A 20,298-nucleotide genomic window follows, 5' to 3' on the forward strand; every position below is an offset into this window, starting at 1 on the left:
CTTTCTTTTCATAAATCTATGTTGACCTTGTGTAATACTGTTAGTTTTTTTTAAGTGTCCTATTATCACATCCTCTATTAATAGGCTCCAGTATTTTCCTTACCAGCACATGTTTGGCTAACTAATTGTAATTCCTGGTTTGCCCTCTCCCTCCTTTTTCAAACAGTGGGGTTGCATTGGTTCACCCTCCAATCTCCTGGAACAGTTCCAGAATCTACAGAATTTTGGAAGAAGACACCTAACACATCACTATTTTCATAGTCATCTTGTTTAGTAAGTGGGACGTTGATTATCAGAACCAGGGGATTTGTCATCTTATGGTCCCATTAATTACTCCTTTCTTTTACTAACAGTACTGTTTTTCAATTCCTTCTTTCCAAAAGATTCAGGCTTCCCTCGGAAGCTATTTGTATCTATTTTTATGAAGACAGAACTGAAGTTTTTTTAAGTGGTCTGCCATTTCCTTATTCTCGTTATCTCCTGTTTTAGACTGTGAGGGTCTTAACTAATCTTTTTCTTTTTTGATACAAAAGCACTTACTGTTGAACTGATTTAATCTTTCACTGACAATGCCACCACACCATCTTTTCCATTTGGCCTGGCTTTCCTAACGATTAAGTGCCCTTGGATGCTCAGTTCCCAGACTTGGTCACTCGCAAACATGTCTCTGCAGTCGCTATCATTTCATACCCATTTACAGCTGGTTGCATTGTTAATTCATCTAACATATTGCAAATATTCCATGCTTTCAGATAAAAACAGTACCTGTGGACTTTTGACATTTTTGTACTTTGTTTGTATCATGACCCTATTTGCTGCTAGTCCATGTCTTTTACTGTTTTTTTTTCATTTTCAAATCTGTTTCTCTCACTCTTGTCTCCCAGCTCGCTTTCCCTTCCCCCTGCCACTCTAGTTTAAACCACCCCACTTACAGAACCAGTGAATATCCATTGTGAGGCTATTGGCCCAGGTCCTTTAGTGATGCAACCCATTTAGCTAGTACAGCTTCCAACTTCCCAGAACTGGTCCCAGTTCCTCGAGAATCCAAATTCCACCCTCTTACACCATCCCTTCAGCCTCACTTTCAGCTGTCTATTTACTTCTTCCTGATCTTGCTAGCATATCTATTTGAGAGTAAAACAAACAAAAGCATAAATTGCTGGAGAAACTGAACAGATTCTGGCCTGGATGAATACAGAGTTTACATGGAGAGAAAACAGAGTTAACGTTTCAGGTCCTGTGACCTTTCTTCAGAACTGACATTGATAGTAATCCTGAGTTTTCTACTTTTGAGGTCCTGCATTTTAATTTATTTCCTAATTTCTTATGTTCTGCTTATAGGATTCCAACTCTGTTTTCACCTATGTTGTTGGTAATGACAGGGACTATAGCTCCAGGCTATTCACCTTCATTCTTCAGTATGAACATAGAACATAGAACATAGAACAGTACAGCACAGTACAGGCCCTTCGACCCACGATGCTATGCCGAACTTTTACCCTAATCCTAAGGTCTATCTAACCTCCACCCCTACCTTATACTATCATCCATATGCCTATCCAGTAGCTGCTTAAATGCCCCTAATGAGGCCGACTCCACTACCCTCTCCCATCTATATGTTCTACAGATGCTCAAGAACATCCTTTATCCAGGCAGCAGGGAGACAACATACCATTTCTGGTGTCACATCTGCACCCACAGAAACATTTTAGAGATGATGTCCCCAGGAGACTCCTGCACTACCTGTCTGGTGGTTTTCAGTCTGCCTGGTGGCCACTCATTCCCTTTCTGTCTGTATATGCTTTACCTGCAGTGTGATCACCTCACTTGCAGGTACTTCAGATATGAAACACAGTTTTCCAGTAGTTGCAGCTGGAAACATGTCCTGATCTTGTGGTCACCTGGACACTGGAAGTGCCCCTTACTTCCCAAATTGTACTGAAGAGCATTCTACTGCACAGAGCTGCCTTGCCATGACTTATCTTATGACTTAAATTATTCTGTCTCTGTTTACCTCCTTTAGTTTAACTTAGATGGCAGAACAGTATAGCACAGGAACAGGCCCTTTGGCCTACCGTGACTGCACCAACATGATGCCATTCTAAATTAATCCCATTTGCCTACACATTGTCCATATCCCTCTATTCCCTAACCATTACATTACAAAGATCATTACATATTTAGCAATGACCTCACCATTTTCCTTGGACTTCAAACACTTTTATTCTGAATACAAATGCAATTTTTAGTTTAAAAAACTGGTTAGTGGAAATGCTCACCTGGCCTTGGTTACCAATGTTGTCACTCTTCCTGTGTTAGCTCCGGGTCTCACGTTATGAATTTACATTATTCCTGCAATGGTACTCTTGGATGTTTTTGAAATTCATTGTCCTCTTCTTCAGCTCTTCAGCTCCTGGTCTTCTTGAGGGTGAAGTTAGAGAAGGAAAAGGGAAAAGAGCATATGCCTTCCCTTGTCACTAAACTCAATGTTTCCAATCTATAAGCAGATTATAGCATGGCACTTTGAAAATCATAATGCAGTCAGGCAGAGTCATCATGGTTTTGTGAAAGGAAAATCACATTTAGCTTATTTGGGTTCTATTTAAGGAGGTAGCCAGCAGGCTGGATAGAGGGAAACCTGTAGATGTGATAAATTTCAGAAGGCATTCAATAAAGAACAATATCAGAGATTACTACACAAAAGCTCAGTGTTGTGTAACATATTGTCATTGATAGAAGATTGGTTAACTAAGCAGAGAGGAGGTATAAATGTGTCATTTTTCGTTCAGCAAGCTGTCGTTATTGGTGGGCTAAAGAGTTCAGAGTACTTGGAAGTGCATGGTAAAGTGCTGAGTCAGCACGCCTTCGTCAAGGGGAAGTCATGTCTGACAAATCTGTTAGAATTCTTTGAGGTGGTAGAAAGCAAGTTAGACAAAAGAGAACTGGTGGATGCGATCTGTTTGGATTTCCAGAAGGCCTTTGACAGTATCCCGCAGAGAAGGCTGCTAAATAAGATAGGCATTAGGCGCAAGGTACTGGCATAGGGCGGCACGTTTGCTCAGTGTTTACACGCTGTCGCACAGCATCAGGGACCTGGGTTCAATTCCACCCTCAGGCAACAGTTGGTGTGGAGTTTGCACATTCTCCTTGTGCCTGCATGGGTTTTCTCGCACAGATAAAGATGCGCAGGTTAGGTGGATTGGCCATGTTAAATTGCCCATAGTGTTCAGGGATATGTAAGCTAGGTGGGTTAGACTTGGGCAATGCAGGGTTACAGGGATATGGTAGTGGGTGAGTCTGGGTGGGATACTGTTCAGAGGGTCAGTGTGGACTCAATGAATTCCCTCCCTAATAGCATTGTGGGTCAACCCACAGTAGGTGGACTGCAGCGGTTCAAGAAGGCAGCTCACCCCCACCTTCTCAAGGGCAACGAGGGATGGGCAAGAAATGCTGGCCTAGCCAGCGATGCCCACATCCCACAAAATGAATAGAACAGAAGAGCCTAATGGCCTGTCAGGGCTCTATGATAAAAGGAGGATTGGCTGACTGGCAGTAGGCAGAGAGTAGGGTTAAAGGTGTCTTTTTCATGATGGCAGACAGTGACTAGTGGAACATAGAACAGGGTCGGGCCCTTCGGCTACAGTGTTGTGCCAAACATGATGCCAAATTCTGCAGGGGTCAGTGCTGGGACTGCAACTATTCACCTAATACATGAATGATCTGGACAAAGGAACTGAGGACATTATTGTTAAGTTTTCAGATAACACAAAGATAGGTGGAGGGACAGCAAATGTTGAGGAGACTGCAGAAGGAGTTGGATAGGCCGAGAGTAGGCAAAGAAATGGCAGATGAAATACACTGTGGGGAAGTGTCAAGTTATGCACTTTGGTAGGAACAATAGAGACGTGGACTGTTTTCTAAATGGGGAACCCCTTCGGACATCTGGAGCACAAAGGGACTTGGGAGTCCCTGTCCAGGATTCTCTTCAGGTTAAGAACAGGTTTAGTTGGCGGTTAGGAAGGCAAATGCAATGTTGTCATTCATTTCAAGAGGGCTAGAAAACAAGAGCAGTTCTGCCGAGGCTATATAGGGCTGTGGTCTGTATTTGGAATATTGTGAGCAGATTTGGGTCCTATATCTAAGGAAGTATGTCCTGCTCTTGGAGGAGGACTACAGGAGGTTTACAGGAATGATCGTGGGGATGAAGGGCTTGGCTAAAGATGATGTGGTGAAGATGTTACCACTAGTAGGAGAAACTAGAACCCAAGGGCTCGGTCTCAGTGAAAGGACGACCCCTTAGAACTGAGATGGGCTGGAATTTTTTTTTGGCCGAAAGGTCATTAATCTGTGGAATTTATTGCCACTGTAGGTTGTGGAAGACAAGTCATTGAGTGTCTTTGAGAGACAGGTTCTTAGTTGGTAAGGCGATCAAAGGTTACGAGGAGAAGCCAGGAGAATAGGTTTGAGAAGCAGATCAGTCATGATCGAATGGCAGACCAGATTTGACGGCCTGATTCTGCTCCTATATCTTGTGGTCTTCCGTGCTGGACTTTACCTGTTTACAATATAAATACTGTGAATGAATTAAGAAAAGGATATTTATGTCAATCATTAGGTGGAGCAGAGTCATTCACTATATTCAGTGCTGACCAGAATAGATTTTTGATCAATGAGAGAGTTGAGGATTATGGAGGACAGGGAGGATGGTGAAGCTGAGGTCCCCATCAGATCAGCCATGATCGTACTGAATGGTGGAGCAAGCTTGAGGGGCTGAGCAGCTTGCTCCCATTTCCTGTGTTTTGTTCAACCGTGTTCTCACTGTCGAGTATTTGTGTACAAAAGCCTCCAAGTGTTTCTGCAGCCTTTTTAAAAGTAAGAGAGCCATAGAGTCATACACGATTTTTAAAAAAAACAACCTTTCTGCCCAGCAACAAACACCAAACTATACTAATCCCACTTGCCTTGATCCATAACCTATTATGTCCCAGCATTTTAAGTTCTCGTTCAGATGCTTATTAAATTTTGTGAGAGTGCCTGCCTCCACTACCCTCTCAGGCAGCACTTTCCACATTTCTATCACCTGGGTAAAAATATTCTTCCTCAGATCCCCTTGAAACCACTTACTTCTCACCTTAAACTTACACACTCTGGTCTTAGAGACATCTGGCATGTGATAAGATTTTCACAATCTATCTATGCTTTTTATATATTTTGTGTACTACAATCAGGTCGGCATTGTGGCTCAGTGGTTATCACTTCTGCTTCACAGCACCAGGGACCCGGGTTCAATTCCAACATTGGGCAACTGTTTGTGTGGAGTTTGTACGTTCTTCCTGTGTCTGCATGGGTTTCTGCAGGGTTTTCTTTTTAGTCATTTGTGGGATGTGGGCATCACTGGCTGGCCAGCATTTCTTGCCCATCCCTAGTTGCCCTTGAGAAGGTGGTGGTGAGCTGCCTTTTTGAACCGCTGCAGTCCTCCTGCTGTGGGTTGACCCACAATGCTACTAGGGAGGGAATTCCAGGATTTTGACCCAGCAACAGTGAAGGAACGGCAATATATTTCCAAGTCAGGATGGTAAGTGACTTGGAGAGGAACTTGGAGGTGGTGGTGTTCCCATATATCTGCTGCCCTTGTCCTTCTACATGGAAGTGGTCGTGTGTTTGGAAGATGCTGCCTGAGGATCTTTGGTGAATTTATGCAGTGAATCTTGTAGATAGTACACACTGCTGCTACTGATCATCGGTGGTGGAGGGAGTGAATGCTTGTAGATGTAGTACCAATCAAGCAGGCTGCTTTGTCCTGGATGGTGTCAAGCTTCTTGAGTGTTGTTGGGTCTGCACTCATCCAGGCAAGTGGGGAGTATTCCATCACACTCCTGACTTGTGCCTTGTAGATGGTGGACAGGCTTTGAGGAGTCAGGAGGTGAGTTACTCGCTGCAGTATGCCCAATTTCTGGCCTGCTCTTGTGGCCACTCTGTTAATGTGATGAGTCCATTTGAGTTTCTGGTCAATGGTAACCCCCAGGATGTTGATAGTGGGGGATTCAGTGATGGTAACACCATTGAATGTCAAGGGGCAGTGGTTAGATTGTCTCTTATTGGTGATGGTCATAGCCTGGCATTTGTGTGGCGCGAATGTCACTTGCCACTTGTCAGCCCAAACCTGGATATTGTCCAGATCTTGTTGCATGTGAACATGGACTGCTTCAGTATCTGATGAGTCAGGAATGGTGCTGAGCATTGTGTAATCATCGGCGAACATCCCCAATTCTGACCTTATGATGGAGGATGGTCATTGATGAAGCAGCTGAAGATGGTTGGGCCTACCCTGAGGAACTCCTGCAGAGATGTCCTGGAGCTGGGATGATTGACCTCCTACAAACACGACCATCTTCCTATGTGTCAGATATGACTCCAACCACCAGAGCATTTGCCCCGTGATACCCATTGATTCCAGTTTTTCCAGGGCTCCTTGATGCCACACTCGGTCAACTGCAACCATGATATCAAGGGTTCTCTCACTCCCCTCACCTCTGGAATTCAGCTCTTTTGTCCATGTTTGAACCAAGGCTGTAATGAGATCAGGAGCTGAGTGGCCCTGGCAGAACCCAAACTGGGCGTCACTGAGCAGGTTATTGCTGAGCAGGTGCTGCTTGATAGCGCTGTTACTGACACCTTCCATCACTTTACTGATGATCGAGAGGAGACTAATGGGGCGGTAATTGACTGGGTTGGATTTGTCGTGCTTTTTGTGTACAGGACATACTTGGCCAATTTTCCACATTGATGGGTAGATACCAGTTTTGTAACTGGACTGGAACAGCTTAGCTAGGGGAGCAGCAAGTTCTGGAGCACAAGTCTTCAGTACTATTGCTGGAATGTTGTCAGGGCTGGTTGCCTTTGCAGTATCCAGTGTCTCCAATCTTGTTTCTTGATATCACATGGAATGAATTGAATTGGCTGAAGATGGTATCTGTAACGCTGGGGACCACTGGAGGAGGCTGAGATGGATCATCCACTCAGCACTGCGCTGATGTGCTGGGCTCTTCCATCATTGAGGATGGGGATATTTGTGGAGCCTCCTCCTCCAGTGAGTTGTTTAATTGTCCACCACCATTCACAACTGGATCTGGCAGGACTGCAGAGCTTAGATCTGATCCGTTGGTTGTGGGATCGCTTACCTCTGTCTATCAGTTGCTACTTTCGCTGTTTGGGTGCAAGTAGTCCTGTTTGGTGGCTTCACCAGGTTGATACCTCATCTTCAGGTATGCCTGGTGCTGCTCCTGGCATGCCCTCCTTCACTCTTTATTGAACCAGAGTTGATCCCCTGGCTTGATGGTAATGGTTGAGTGGGGGATATGCAGGGCCATGAGATTAGATTGTGCTGGATTACAATTCTGCTGCTGTTGATGGCCCACAGCACCTCATGGATGCCCAGTCTTGAGTTGCTCCGATATCCTCCAACAGTCCAAAGATGTGCAAGTTAGACGGATTGGCCACGCTAAATTGTCTATAGTGTTCAGGGATATACAGGTTAGTTGCAGGGAAATGCAGGTTGCAGGGATAGGGTAGGGGAATGGGTCTGGGTGGAATGCTCTTTAGACAGTGGACTCGAAGGGCTGAATGGCCTGCCTCCACAATGTGGGAATTCTACAATCTATTAAGATCCATTCTCAGCCTCCTTTGCCCCTCGTCGTTCTTTTCTAAATGCATAATTTTGCACCTCTGTTAAATCACACTTGTCATATGGCTCCCATTTCGTCAGTAATTTAGAATAGAAATATTTTCAAGGATATTGGAAAAGATGGTGAAATGGGATTAAATTGATAAAACGGGAATGATGGAATGAATGCCTCATTGTGCTGTAAATGTATAAATTATTAAATGTATCACTACATGCCTATTCAGTACCTTGGGGGACACGATGGCCTAGTAGTATTTTCACTGGACTGTAATATTCTGGGGACCCGGGTTCGAATCCCACCATGGTAGATGGTTGCATTTGAATTCAATAAATATCTGGAATTAAGAATCTAATGATGACCATGTATCAATTGTCGGGAAAACCCCATCTGGGTCAGTAATGCCCTTTCGGGAAGGAAACTGCCGTCCTTACCTGGGCTGGCCTACATGTGACTCCAGACCCACAGCAACGTATTTGACTCTTAACTGCCCTCTGGGCAATTAGGGATGGGCAGTAAATGTTACCTAGCCAGTGACGCCCTCATCCTGTTAATGAATTTAAAAAATTTTAAAAGATCGTTGATTTAAGTAATTAGGAAGGCAAATGGAATTTTGTCCTTCATTGCTAAAGGGATTGAAATAAAAAGCAGAGAGGTTATGTTGCACCTGTACAAGGTGCTGGTGAGGCCACACCTGGAGTACTGTGTGCAGTTTTGGTCTCCTTACTTGAGAAAGGATGTACTGGCACTGGAGGGGGTGCAAAGGAGGTTCACTAGGTTGATTCCGGAGTTGAGGGGGTTGGCTTATGAGGAGAGACTGAGTAGATTGGGATTATATTCATTGGAATTCAGAAGATTGAGAGGGGATCTTATAGAAACATATGAAATTATGAAGGGAATAGATAAGATAGAAGTAGAGAGGATGTTTCCACTGGCAGGTGAAGCTAGGACAAGAGGGCATAGCCTCAAGATTAGAGGGAGCAGATGTAGGACTGAACTGAGAAGGAATTTCTTCACCCAGAGGGTTGTTAATCTGTGGAATTCCTCGCCCAGTGAAGTAGTTGATGCTACTTCAGTAAATGCTTTTAAAAAAAAAGGTAGATTTTTTTTGAACAATAAAGGAATTAAGGGATACGGTGAGAATGCGGGTAAGTGGATCTGAGTCCACGAAAGGATCAGCCATGATCTTATTGAATGGCGGAGCAGGCTCGAAGGGCCAGACGGCCTACTCCTGCTCCTAGTTCTTATGTTCTTATGTTCTTAAATAATGTCAAGCCAGGGGGCGTCGATGGCCTAATGGTATAGCTGTACTGTTAATCCAGAGACGCAGGAATGTTCTGGAACCTGGGTTTGAATCCCGCCATGACGGCTGGTGGAATTTGAATTCAATTGAAGAAAAGGAATTAAGACTCTAATGATGACCATAAACCATTGCCAATAGTCGGGAAAACTCATCTGTTTCACTAATGTCCTTTAGGAAAGGAAACTGCCATCTTTACCTGAACTGGCCTACGTTTGACTCCAGATTCACAGCAATGTGGTTGACTCTCATGGGCAATTACTAGCAATGCCCTAATCTCATGAATGAATTGAAAAAAAGTTTTAAAATTTTTAGCAGTGCTTTCAATGTGCTCCTTAGTCTCATCCCTCTCTCTATCCACCAGAAAGCACAAGCCTCTTGAGATCTGTGTGCTTCTCTAATTCTGACTTCTTGAGCAGCCCTGATTTTAATCCCTCCAACATTGGTGTCTGTGCCTCCACTTTCCTTGGTTCGATGTTCTGATATTCACTCCGTACAGCTCTACATACTTACAAGCCATTTTCCTTCTCTAAGAGGCTCCTTAAAGCCTACCTCTTTGGCCATGTTTTAGATAACTTGCCTTAATTTATCTCATGGCTCAGCCTCATACTTTGCTTTCTAATGCTGTTTTACCATATTGAGGGACTATATCAATATAAGCTGCTGTTTTGGTTATACATCAGTATTTAATGTCGCAAGTGTCTTTGCAGCTAACCTTGCTCTTCTCTCTGCCTAGGGCGTTATTGTATGGTGGAATGCGTGAGGCACATTCGCAAGCTGAAATCCCATTGGAGGATACGCCAGCAGAGGCATTTACAATGCTCCTGAAATATATTTACACAGGCCAGGTCACACTCAGTAATGAAAAAGAGGAAATATTGTTGGACTTCCTCAGTCTTGCTCATAAATATGGATTCCCAGAACTGGAAGATGCCACATCGGAGTATCTGTGCACGATCCTCAGTATTAGTAATGTCTGTATGGTTTATGATGTGGCCAGTCTTTACTCTCTACAGAAACTTTCCGATACCTGCTGCCTGTACATGGACAGGAATGCAAAGGCAGTTCTTAGTAGTGATGGTTTCCTGTCTCTCTCAAAGGTAAGATAATGAGCAGTAACATTGTATTTTAGTTTTGATTAAACCCTAAATCCCATGATAAATTAACTTTCCCAGGTGTGTCTCTGCTAAGTAATACTCTCTTTGGAATTTTAGACTCTCACTGAAAATGCTGAGGGAAGTCAATTTCAAAACTTCCACCTTCAGATAGTCATTGAATGATTGGAGCTGCTTGAGCTTTTATCAAAATCACCAATAATGTCTGTCAGTGACATTACCTAGAGTCGTACAGAATAGAAACAGGCCCCTCCAGCTGACCATGTCTCGCAGACTGACAAACACACAATTCCATTTCCACGCACTTGATCCACAGCCTACTTTGCCCTGGCATTTTAAGTGCTCATCACGATGCATCTTAAATGTTGTGAGAATACCTGTCTCCAGCACTCTCTGAGGCAGTGTGTTTTGTATTTCTACCACCTTCCGAGTGAAAACATGTTTCTACAGGTTCACTCTAAACACTTACTCACCTCAAACAAGTCTGCAATGGGGAAAGATTCTCACGATCTATCCTTACCTATGCCTCTCGTAATTTTGTCTCCCTCAATCAGAGCAGCCTCCTCTGCTCTAGGGAAAATGAACCCAACCCAGCCCAGCCAGTCTCTGCACATAACTGAGACTCTCCATCCCAGTAACATTCTGGTTAATCTCCTCTACAGTCACATCTTTGCAATTGTGTGGCGACTAGAACTTCACACAGTATTCCATCTGTAGCCTAACCATCCTCCTCTGTATTAATGACTACTAGGTGTGGCCAGGGAATAACGTGCACTGCCTTATCCTCCTGCTCCTGCACTGTTATCGCTGGAGACATAGAATCAGAAAATGGTTATAGTCCAGGAGGAGGCCATTCAACCACTCATGTCAGTACTGGCTCTCCACAATAGCATTTTGATAAGAACATAAGAAGTAGAGCAGGAGTAGGCAATTCAGCCCTTGATCCTGCTTCTCCGTTTGATATGATCATAGAAGTCCTCATCTTGGCCTCTCCATACCCTTCAACCTTTTCATAGTTAAAAATCTGCCCATATCCTCCCTAAGTTTAATGTGTGACCAGATCCACCACACTCTGGGATATTCTACAGATTTCACAGCACCGAGGATCAGAAGGACCTTGGTGTGCATGGACCTTGGTAAATGTGGAACTGTAAAGGCACAGCAGGTCAGACAGTATCTGAGGAGCAGGGAGGTCAAAGTTTTGGGCCGAAATGATCCCTGCAGAAGGCTGACAAAGAGGGGAGGGGAATGTGTGTCTGGTCATGGTAGCAGAAATGGTGGCTTGTGATCTTTTGGATATGGATGCTGATAGGATGGTAGGTGAGTACAGGGATGGCCCTATTGCTGTTGTGGGAGGAAAGAAAGAGGGTGAAGGTCAAAATACAGGAGATGGGACAGACCCGGGTGAGGGCTGTGTCAATTTCGGTGCTGGGGAATCCTCGGAGGACATTCCAGAGGCTCCCTAGTCGAAGTTGGCATCATTGGAACAAATGAGATGGAAATGGAGATGGAGGAACTGGGAGAATGGAATAGAAGCAGGGTGCAAAGATGTATAGTCGAGGTAACTGGAAACACATGTTGAGGAAGGGAAGAGAGGAATGGAAGATGAATCAGGTAAAGGTGGAAGCAGTATGGAAATTGGAAGTGAAATTGATGAATTTTTCCAATTCCAGATAAGAGAGGGAAACAGCACTGATGGCACAGAAAGTGTTGTGAGTGAGCACTGGAGTAGAATTGGAACAAGGAATGCACCAGTACCCCACAAAGAGACAGGCATAACTGGGCCATGTAGATACCCGTGACCACCCCTTTGATCTGAAGAAAGTGAGAGGAGTTAAAGGAGAAGTTAACCAAAGAGATGACAAGCTTGGCCAGGCCAAGGAAGGTGGCGGTGAATGGGCACGGTTCAGGCCTTTTTTTCCAGGAAGAAGCAGAGAGCCCTGGTCAATCTTGACAGGGGATGAATGTGTGAAGGGATTGTATGTCTGTGGTAAAGAAGCAGAGGCTTGGGCTCGCAAACTGGAATTCTGAAACTGATATTAAGTGTCAGAAGAATCACAATTTGTAATTAGGAAGGTATTAGAGAAAGGGAGACAAAAATCGAGTCGAGGTAGGAAGAGATGAGTTTTTTTGGGCAGAACCAGGCAGAAACAATGGGTCTGTCCCAGCAGTCCCGTTTGGTGATTTTGGGAAGGAGGTAGAAATGGGCTGTGCGAGGTTGAGGGTTATGAGCTTGGAGGTAGTAGGGGTAGAGATGACTGGATGAAATGAGGCTAATAAGCATTGTGGATGCAATGTCCTGGTGTTCCACTGTGGGGCCATGATCCAGGGGAGATAGGGGAAGGTATCTGAGAGTTGCCCCTTAGCCTCCACAATTAGAAGTCAGTATGCTCGACAATTCTTCTCGCCAATTTCAGAATTTCCAGCTCGCGGGCCGTAAAAGCCTCTTTATTTATCATCTCCCCCATGCTTTCAGCTACGTCATTTAAGGATATCACAAACGAGAAAGAATTCAGAACTGATATCTGTGGTATACCACAACACACTAGGCTGTAGTCACACAACCTTCTGCCACTATCCTCTGTCCCCTGTCACTGAGTCAATTTTGGATTGAACTTGCCAAGTTACCCTGCGTTCCATGAGCTTTTGCCTTCTTTATCAGTTTCCCACGTGGGACAGCTAAAATCCATATAGAATACATCACCTGTCTCTACCCTCACCCAAACACTTGGTCACCTTCTTGAAAAGTTCAGATTTGTTAAGCATGACCTTCTTCTGACAAATCCATCTGACCGTCCCTGATCAAACCTTGCCTCTAAAGGGAGATTAATTTTCACGTTCAATATTTTCTCCAGTTGTTTTCCTACTGATGATGTGAGACTCACTGCTCTATCTCTACGAACCTTCTTGTAAAATGGAACCACATTAACTGTCCTTCAGATCTCTGTGCATCTTCGCTGTGTCCAGAGATGCTTTAAAAATTTGGCTCAGGGTACCTGTTATTTCTTCCTTCGTCTCCCACAGTAGTTTGCAATGCAACTCATCCAGATCTGGGGACGAAAGCAGAAGTTGCTGAAAAAGCTCAGCAGGTCTGGCAGCATCTGTGAAGAAAAAAATCAGAGTTAACATTTCGGGTCCAGTGACCCTTCCTCAGAACAGATCTGGGGATTTGTCCACTTTTAAACCTGCCAAACCTCTAATACATAGAACATAGAACAGTATAGCACACTACAGGCCCTTCGGCCCACAATGTTGTGCCGAACTTTTACCCTAATCCTAAGGTCTATCTAACCTCCACCCCTACCTTATACTATCATCCATATGCCTATCTAATAGCCGCTTAAATGCCCCTAATGAGGCCGACTCCACTACTCTCTCCGGCAATGCATTCCACGCTCCTACCACTCTGAGTAAAGAACCTACCTCTGACATCTCCCCTATATCTACCTCCGCTCACTTTAAAACTGTGCCCCCTCATAGTAGCTTCCTCCACCCTAGGAAAAAGTCTCTGGCTGTCCACTCTATCTATACCTCTGATCATTTTGTACACCTCTATCGAGTCACCCCTCATCCTTCGTCGTTCTAAAGAGAAAAGCCCTACCTCTCTCAGCCTTTCCTCGTAAGACCTTCCCTCTATTCCAGGCAACATCCTCGTAAATCTCCTCTGCACCTTTTTCAACGCTTCTACATCTTTCCTGTAATGAGGCAACCAGAACTGGACACAATACTCCAGATGTGGACGAACCAGGCTTTTGTATAGCTAATACCTCTTTGCTTCTTCTCTCATTCTGCTCAATAACTTTTCAGTTCATCGTCTTGAATTCTGTACTGGCATTCTCCTTCCAAGTAAAGACAGATGTGAAGTATTCGTTTGGAACTTTACGAATGTCTTCCGGCTTTACGCACAGATTTCCCCCATGGTCCCTAACTGGCCCCACTCTTTCTCTAGTTGTTCTCTCACCCCAATGTACCTGTAGAATATCTCCGGATTCTCCCTAATCTTGTCCACCGGTATATTTTCATGACCTCTCTTTGTCCTCTTAATTGCATTCTTTAATTCTGCGCTGCTCTTTCTCTACTCCTCTAGGGCCTCCGTTACTTTGCTCCCTTTGACATATTGTTGGCAGTTGTCCGCTAATGAGTGTGATTGTCCACCTAGGAAGGGGAGGTGATGGCCTAGTGGTATTATCACTAGACTATTAATCCCAAAACTCAGGTAATGTCCTGGGAATCTGGATTTGAATCCTGTCATGGCAGAGGGTGAAATTTGAATTCAATAAAAATTTACAATTAAAAGTCCAATTGGCCATAAATCCATTGTCGATTTACAGGGGAAAAAAAATCTGGTTCCTTTCCTTTTAGGAAGGAAACTGTCATCCGTACCTGGTCTGGCATATATGTGACTCCAGACCACAGCAATGTGACTGATTCTTAACTGCCCTCTGGGCAACTAGGGATGGGCACTGACACCCTCGTTCCATGAATGAATTTAAAAAAACAATCTGTGTCAAAGGTCCTGGGTTCTGTGGGTTCTTGTGTCCCTGATGAACCCGATCCTAAAGCCACCTCTCCAATCACATGTTTAGCAGGTGCTTCCAGGAGGTGGAAGCAGTCCTTGGCTTTGAGATTGTTGGTATTCCTTTCTCCTGTTCTGTACTTCCTCTTGCCAATGGGTGTTCTCAATGAATTGTGTCCTTTCATACAAGGGTTTACTCCAAATTGGCTTCTTGTGAAGGAGGGTCTCCCTCTTTGTAGCATTTCTTGAGGAACACTTTGAGGGAGTCATTGAAACGCTTCCTTTGTCTTTCTCTCATTTGAGTGCCTTCCTTGGGTTAGGTGAGAAAGATTTGTTTTGGCAGTGGAACTCAGGCATCCTAAGCAAGTGGCTGGCCCAGTAGTGTTGGTTTTAGATGATATGGGATGATTATGATAGCTAGTGCTATTATCTGTTTCAAGGACCTGATATTAGTATGTCTGTCCTCCCACTTGATGAAGAGAATCCATCTTAAACAACATTGATGGTACTTCAAGGGTCATGAGGGGACTTGGTTGTAAGGGGAACTGACAGGCAGTTCTGTGACCTCAAATGAGATTCTCGAATGGTATGTTGCCTCTCTGGTGCTAGGGTCAGGGATGTCTCAGCGGTTGCAAGACATTCTGAAGGGGCACGGTGAACAGCAAGCACTTGTGGTACATGGCAGTTTCAATGACATGGATTAAAAAAAGAAATTAGGTCCTGCAGCAGGAATTTAGAGAATTAGGATTAGATGAGGTTTAGATTAGGGAGATCGATGACTGATGTTGTAATCTCCGATTACTTCCTCTGCCACATGCTATTGAGTATAGGAACAGAAAGTTGTCAGATGAATGTATGTATAGAAAGGAGATATGTAATACTTCATTGGCCACAGGTGAAGTGCCAGATGATGGGAAGATAACTAATGTGGTTCCTTTCTTCAAGAAGAGCAGCAAGGATAGGTGAGGTAATTACAGACCATTTAGTCTGATGTCTGTGGCAGGGAAAATATTGGAAAAAATTCTGAGGGGCAAGACTACTTAACACTTGGAAAGGCAATGTCAGTCAGTACAGATTTGGAGGGAGATCCTGTCTGACTATTTGAATTGAGGTTTTTTTGAAAAGGTGACTGAAGGTATCGATGAGGGTAGTGCAGTTGATCTGTTTTATATGGACTTGGAAGGCTGGACGGACTGGATCCAGAATTGGCTTCCAAATAAGAGGCAGAGGGTGATGGTAGAGGGTGGTTTTTGAGATTTGAACTCTGTGACCAACAGTGTACCACAGAGATCGGTGCTGGAACCCTTGCTGTATGAGCTGTCTGTAAAGCATATAAGACAACACTGTTCACTGTACTTCAGTACACATGACAGAAATAAACCAAACCAAATCAAATGTACATTAATGACTTGGATATGGATATAGAAAGTATAATGAGTAAGTTTGCAGAGGACACAAAAACTGGTGATGTTGTTGGTAATGAGGAGGATGATCTTGGGCTATGGTCCGATATTGATCAGCTGGTAAATTGGGCAGAGTAATGGCGAAGAAATTTAAGCCTGATAAGTTTGAGGTTGGGAGGTTGAATAAGAGAAGGATTTAGACAATGAATGACAGATCATTAGGGAGTACTGAGGAGCAAAGGGATGCAGAGAAGATTCATCAGGATATTGCCTGGGTTGGAAAGTCTCGGTTAGGAGATGAAACTGGATAGGCTGGGTTTGTTTTCCCTGGAGCAGAGGACGCTGAGGGGAGAATCTGATCGAGGTTTCAGAATTATCAGAGGTATAGATAAGGTAGATTATGAGAATCTTTTCCCCATGACAGATGTGTCTAAGACCAGACAGTATGGTTCAAGTTGAAGAGTAAGTGGTTTAGAGGAGATCTGACGAAAAGTGTTGAGGAAATATGGAATGCACTTCCTGAGAGGGTGGTGGAACCAGGTACTTTTGCAACATTTAAGTATGTGGGAGAGAACATCAAATGTCAGGGCATAGGAGACTATGGATCAAATGCAATTAAATGGGATTATTTTAGTTTTGTGCATGTTGGTCGGCAGACATGGTGGGCCAAGGGGCCTGTTAGTATGCTGTATGACTCTGAGTTTAAATCTGCTTGAAGTTCTCAAGGTGACAAAGCATGTAGATGAGGGTAGGACAATTGATGTAGTTTATATTGATTTCATAAGGCCTTTGACATGGTCCCATGTGGGAAACTGATAAGGAATTTAAAAGCTTATGTGATTCAAGGTAACTTGGCAACTTGGATCCAAAATTAGCCTAATGACAGGGGACAGAGGGTGGTGGAAGAAGGCTGTTAGTGTGATTGGAGTCCAATAATGTACTGCAAGGATCAACGCTGGGTCCCTTATTGTTTGTGTTATATATAAACACCTTATAGAAGAAAATGTGGGGGAAATGATAAATGAGTGTGCGGATGACACTGAGACTGGCAGAGTGGTTGACAGTAAGGAAAAAGGCTACAGATTGGTCAGGTGGGCTAATCAGTGGCAAATGGAATTTAACCCAGATCACTGTGAGGTGATACGCTGGAAGAAGGAACACGACATTGAATGGAAGAATATGAGGAAGCTCAGAGGAACACAAGGATCTTAGGGTCCTCGTCTACTGATCCCTGAAGGTGGCAGAAGAGGTTAATATGGCAGTTAAGAATGCATCCAACTGACTTTATCAGTTGCAGCATAGATTATGAGAACAGGGAGTTTATTTTGGAGCTGTACAGGACTTTGGTTCAGTCACAGCTGGAATACTGTGTGCAGATCTAGACACCAAACTATCGGAAGGATGTGATTGCACTGGAGAGGGTTTCACCAGGATGTTGCCTGGGATGGAGGATCTTAAATACAAGGAGCGCTGGATAAGTTTTGGGTTATTTGCTTTGCAGCAGCAAAGGTTGAGCAGAGACTTGACAGAGATGTGTGAGATTGTGAGGGGCGTAGACGGGGTGGATAGAACACAACTGTTCTCCATAGTTGAAGGATCTATAACAGAGAGCATAATTTAAAGTGAAAGGCAGAAGATTTTAGAGGGGACTTGAGGAAAAACTTTTTCATCCAGACGGTAAGGGTCTGGAATGTGCTGCCCGGGAGGATAGTGGAAGCAGGTAACCTCTCAAACTTCAAAAAGTACTTGAATGAGCACTTGAAATGTCATAACATTCAAAACTATGGGCCAACTGCTGGAAAGTGGGGCTAATGGAAATTTAATGTATTTTTGGTGGTACAGATTCAATGGGCCGAAGGGCCTTTTCTGTACCCTATGATTCTATGTCATCCCTTAATGCTGTAATCAATATCATCGTACTCCCATGTTTTACTTTGTGCCCTCAGCTCATCTGCCTTGTTTATTTTAACGCAAGTGAGTCTGACAAACATCATCCAATCTGGTGAAACTCCGTTGTACCTTAACTGGCCTATAATTTCTATGCCTTCCTGACTCAATTGCTGTCTTTTCTAATTTTGGCCATGCAACTTCCCCTTCTGAGCCTTCTCTCTGGATTTTCCCCACCCCTGCCAAGTTAGTTTAAACCCTCCCCACAACACTTGCAAACCTCCCTGAAAGGATGCTGATCCTATTCTAGTTCAGGTGCTTCCTTGTATTACACTATTGGCTCTGACTTTCACTAATTCCTGTTGTTTCTCAGTTAACCTCTTCTTTCAAAAAATGCACTTTTTAAAATTCCAAACAAACTAACTCACTACTTCCCTGTAGTGTCACTGTTTGATTTATTTTCCCAATAAGCAGATCCCTAAAGAGGCTGCTATTAGACTAGAACTCCCCTCTCTATCCATTCTTTTACTGCCTCCCCTCTTTCTGCACAGTTGAAGCTGATATTCTTGTATTTTTCCTTATTTAACCTACCAATTTGCTTCTCCATCTCCTTCCTACTTTTTGGTAGACTAATATGTATACTCAGCAGCTTAATAGTTCTGTGATTCTTCCTTAATTCTGCCCAGCTTATTGTCTGTTTCTTCCTTCATCTATCTCATCCATCCAACATTGTAAAAGATCTTTGATCAATACTGCAAGTATCCTTCCTGTTTTCCTTCCAATCTTTCTGGAACGCTTCCTGTACGGGAATATTAACTAACTCTTCAATCCTTGTTTGAACTATGTCTCTATTATTACCAGTGTATCAAAGTCTTCAATGCTGAATTGTGTCTGCAGCTCACCAACATCATTTACCACATTCTTTATGTTGATACATATTCACTGCAAACCCATCTGTGACCACGTCTGTGACCTTGTATTTCTGAATTATTCTCTATTCCAGTCTGTTTGATTCTTCCAGACCTCCCCGTTCACCTTACTTTTTCTCTCAAAGGTTTCATCCTGGTGCTCAGCCATCTGACAAGTGAGTATAAAGCTAGTACCACACTGCTGGTTAACAATGTTTCTTCAATAAAATTGAAATTGAGAGACATGAGCAAGATTAATCTGTAAAAACCAGAAGAACTGCGGATGCTGTAAATCAGAAACAAAACCAGAAGTTGCTGGGAAAGCTCAGCAGGTCTGGCAGCATCTGTGAAGAGAAGTCGAGTTAACAGTTTGGGTCCAGTGTCTATTGTCAGCTCAGTTCTGAAGAAGGGTCACTGGACTCAAAACGTTAACTCTGATTTCTTTTCACAGATGCTACCAGGCCTACTAAGCTTTGCCGAGATTAATCTGTGGTTATTGAGTGCTTTGAACAGGGTCTTCTATCAAACTGAATATTGTGATAAATTAGGTTATTCATTCATACGAAAATGCAAAAAAGAGTGCCCAATCCATTCACTGAGTGTACTTAGGTGTATTGTAACTAGTCAGTTTACTCTGTATCTACCCACAGGCAGCCCTGCTCAATGTTGTCTCTCGAGATTCCTTCGCTGCTACAGAGAAGGACATTTTCCTGGCTTTGGTGGACTGGTGCAAACTGAATCCAAACGAGAGACATGTGGAGATTATGAAGGCAGTCCGCCTACCCTTAATGAGTTTGACAGAATTATTGAATGTTGTAAGGCCGGCAGGACTGCTCTCCGCAGACACCATTTTAGATGCCATCAAGATTCGATCAGAAAGTCGTGATATGGAGCTGAACTACAGGGGAATGCTCAGTGAGTGCAAAAATTACAGAAACAGGGTTGGTGAATATAGAGGGAGGCAATGGCCTAGGGTTAATCCAGAGACCTGGATAACATTCTGGGGCCCGGTTCAAATCCTGCTTTCGCAGATGGTGGAATTTGGATTCAATAAAAATATCTGGAATTAGGAATCTAATGATGACCGTGAATCCATTGTTGATTGTCAATTGCTGGAAAAACCCATCCGGTTCACTAATGTCCTTTAAGGAAGGAAACTGCCATCCTTACCTCGTCTGGACTACATGTGACTCCAGACCCATAGCAATGTGGTTGACTCTGAACTGACCTCCCGGGCAATTAGGGATGGGCAATAAATGCTGCCGAGCCAGTGACGCCCGCATCCCGTTAACAAATAAAGGAGATACTGCACAGAAACATTCTCAGTGAGTACAGACACGAGACAGACACATGCTCGGCGGGCAGGGACACGCGCGGCGGGTACGGACACTAGGCAGGGACACGCGCGGCGGGTACGGACACTAGGCAGGCAGGGACACGCTCAGCAAGTACGGACACTAGGCAGACAGGGACACGCTCGGCGAGTA

The 20,298-nt window shown here is 43.9% G+C and overlaps 1 protein-coding gene across 1 annotated transcript in view; it reads left to right on the forward strand.

Moving 5' to 3' along the window:
* Window positions 1-172: 172 nt before the first annotated feature.
* LOC109917111 (BTB (POZ) domain containing 9) overlaps window positions 173-20,298 on the forward strand; it is a 35,747-nt gene continuing 15,621 nt past the window's right edge. The window contains exons 1-3 of the mRNA XM_048596597.1: window positions 173-273; window positions 9,719-10,082; window positions 19,462-19,726. Of these exons, the coding sequence (XP_048452554.1) occupies window positions 9,738-10,082; window positions 19,462-19,726 (610 nt within the window). The 5' untranslated portion in view covers window positions 173-273; window positions 9,719-9,737. The remainder of the gene's footprint in view (window positions 274-9,718; window positions 10,083-19,461; window positions 19,727-20,298) is intronic.

This window comes from Rhincodon typus, chromosome 5, assembly GCF_021869965.1.
Source record: "Rhincodon typus isolate 14 chromosome 5, sRhiTyp1.1, whole genome shotgun sequence".
Classification (NCBI taxonomy): Eukaryota; Metazoa; Chordata; class Chondrichthyes; order Orectolobiformes; family Rhincodontidae; genus Rhincodon; species Rhincodon typus.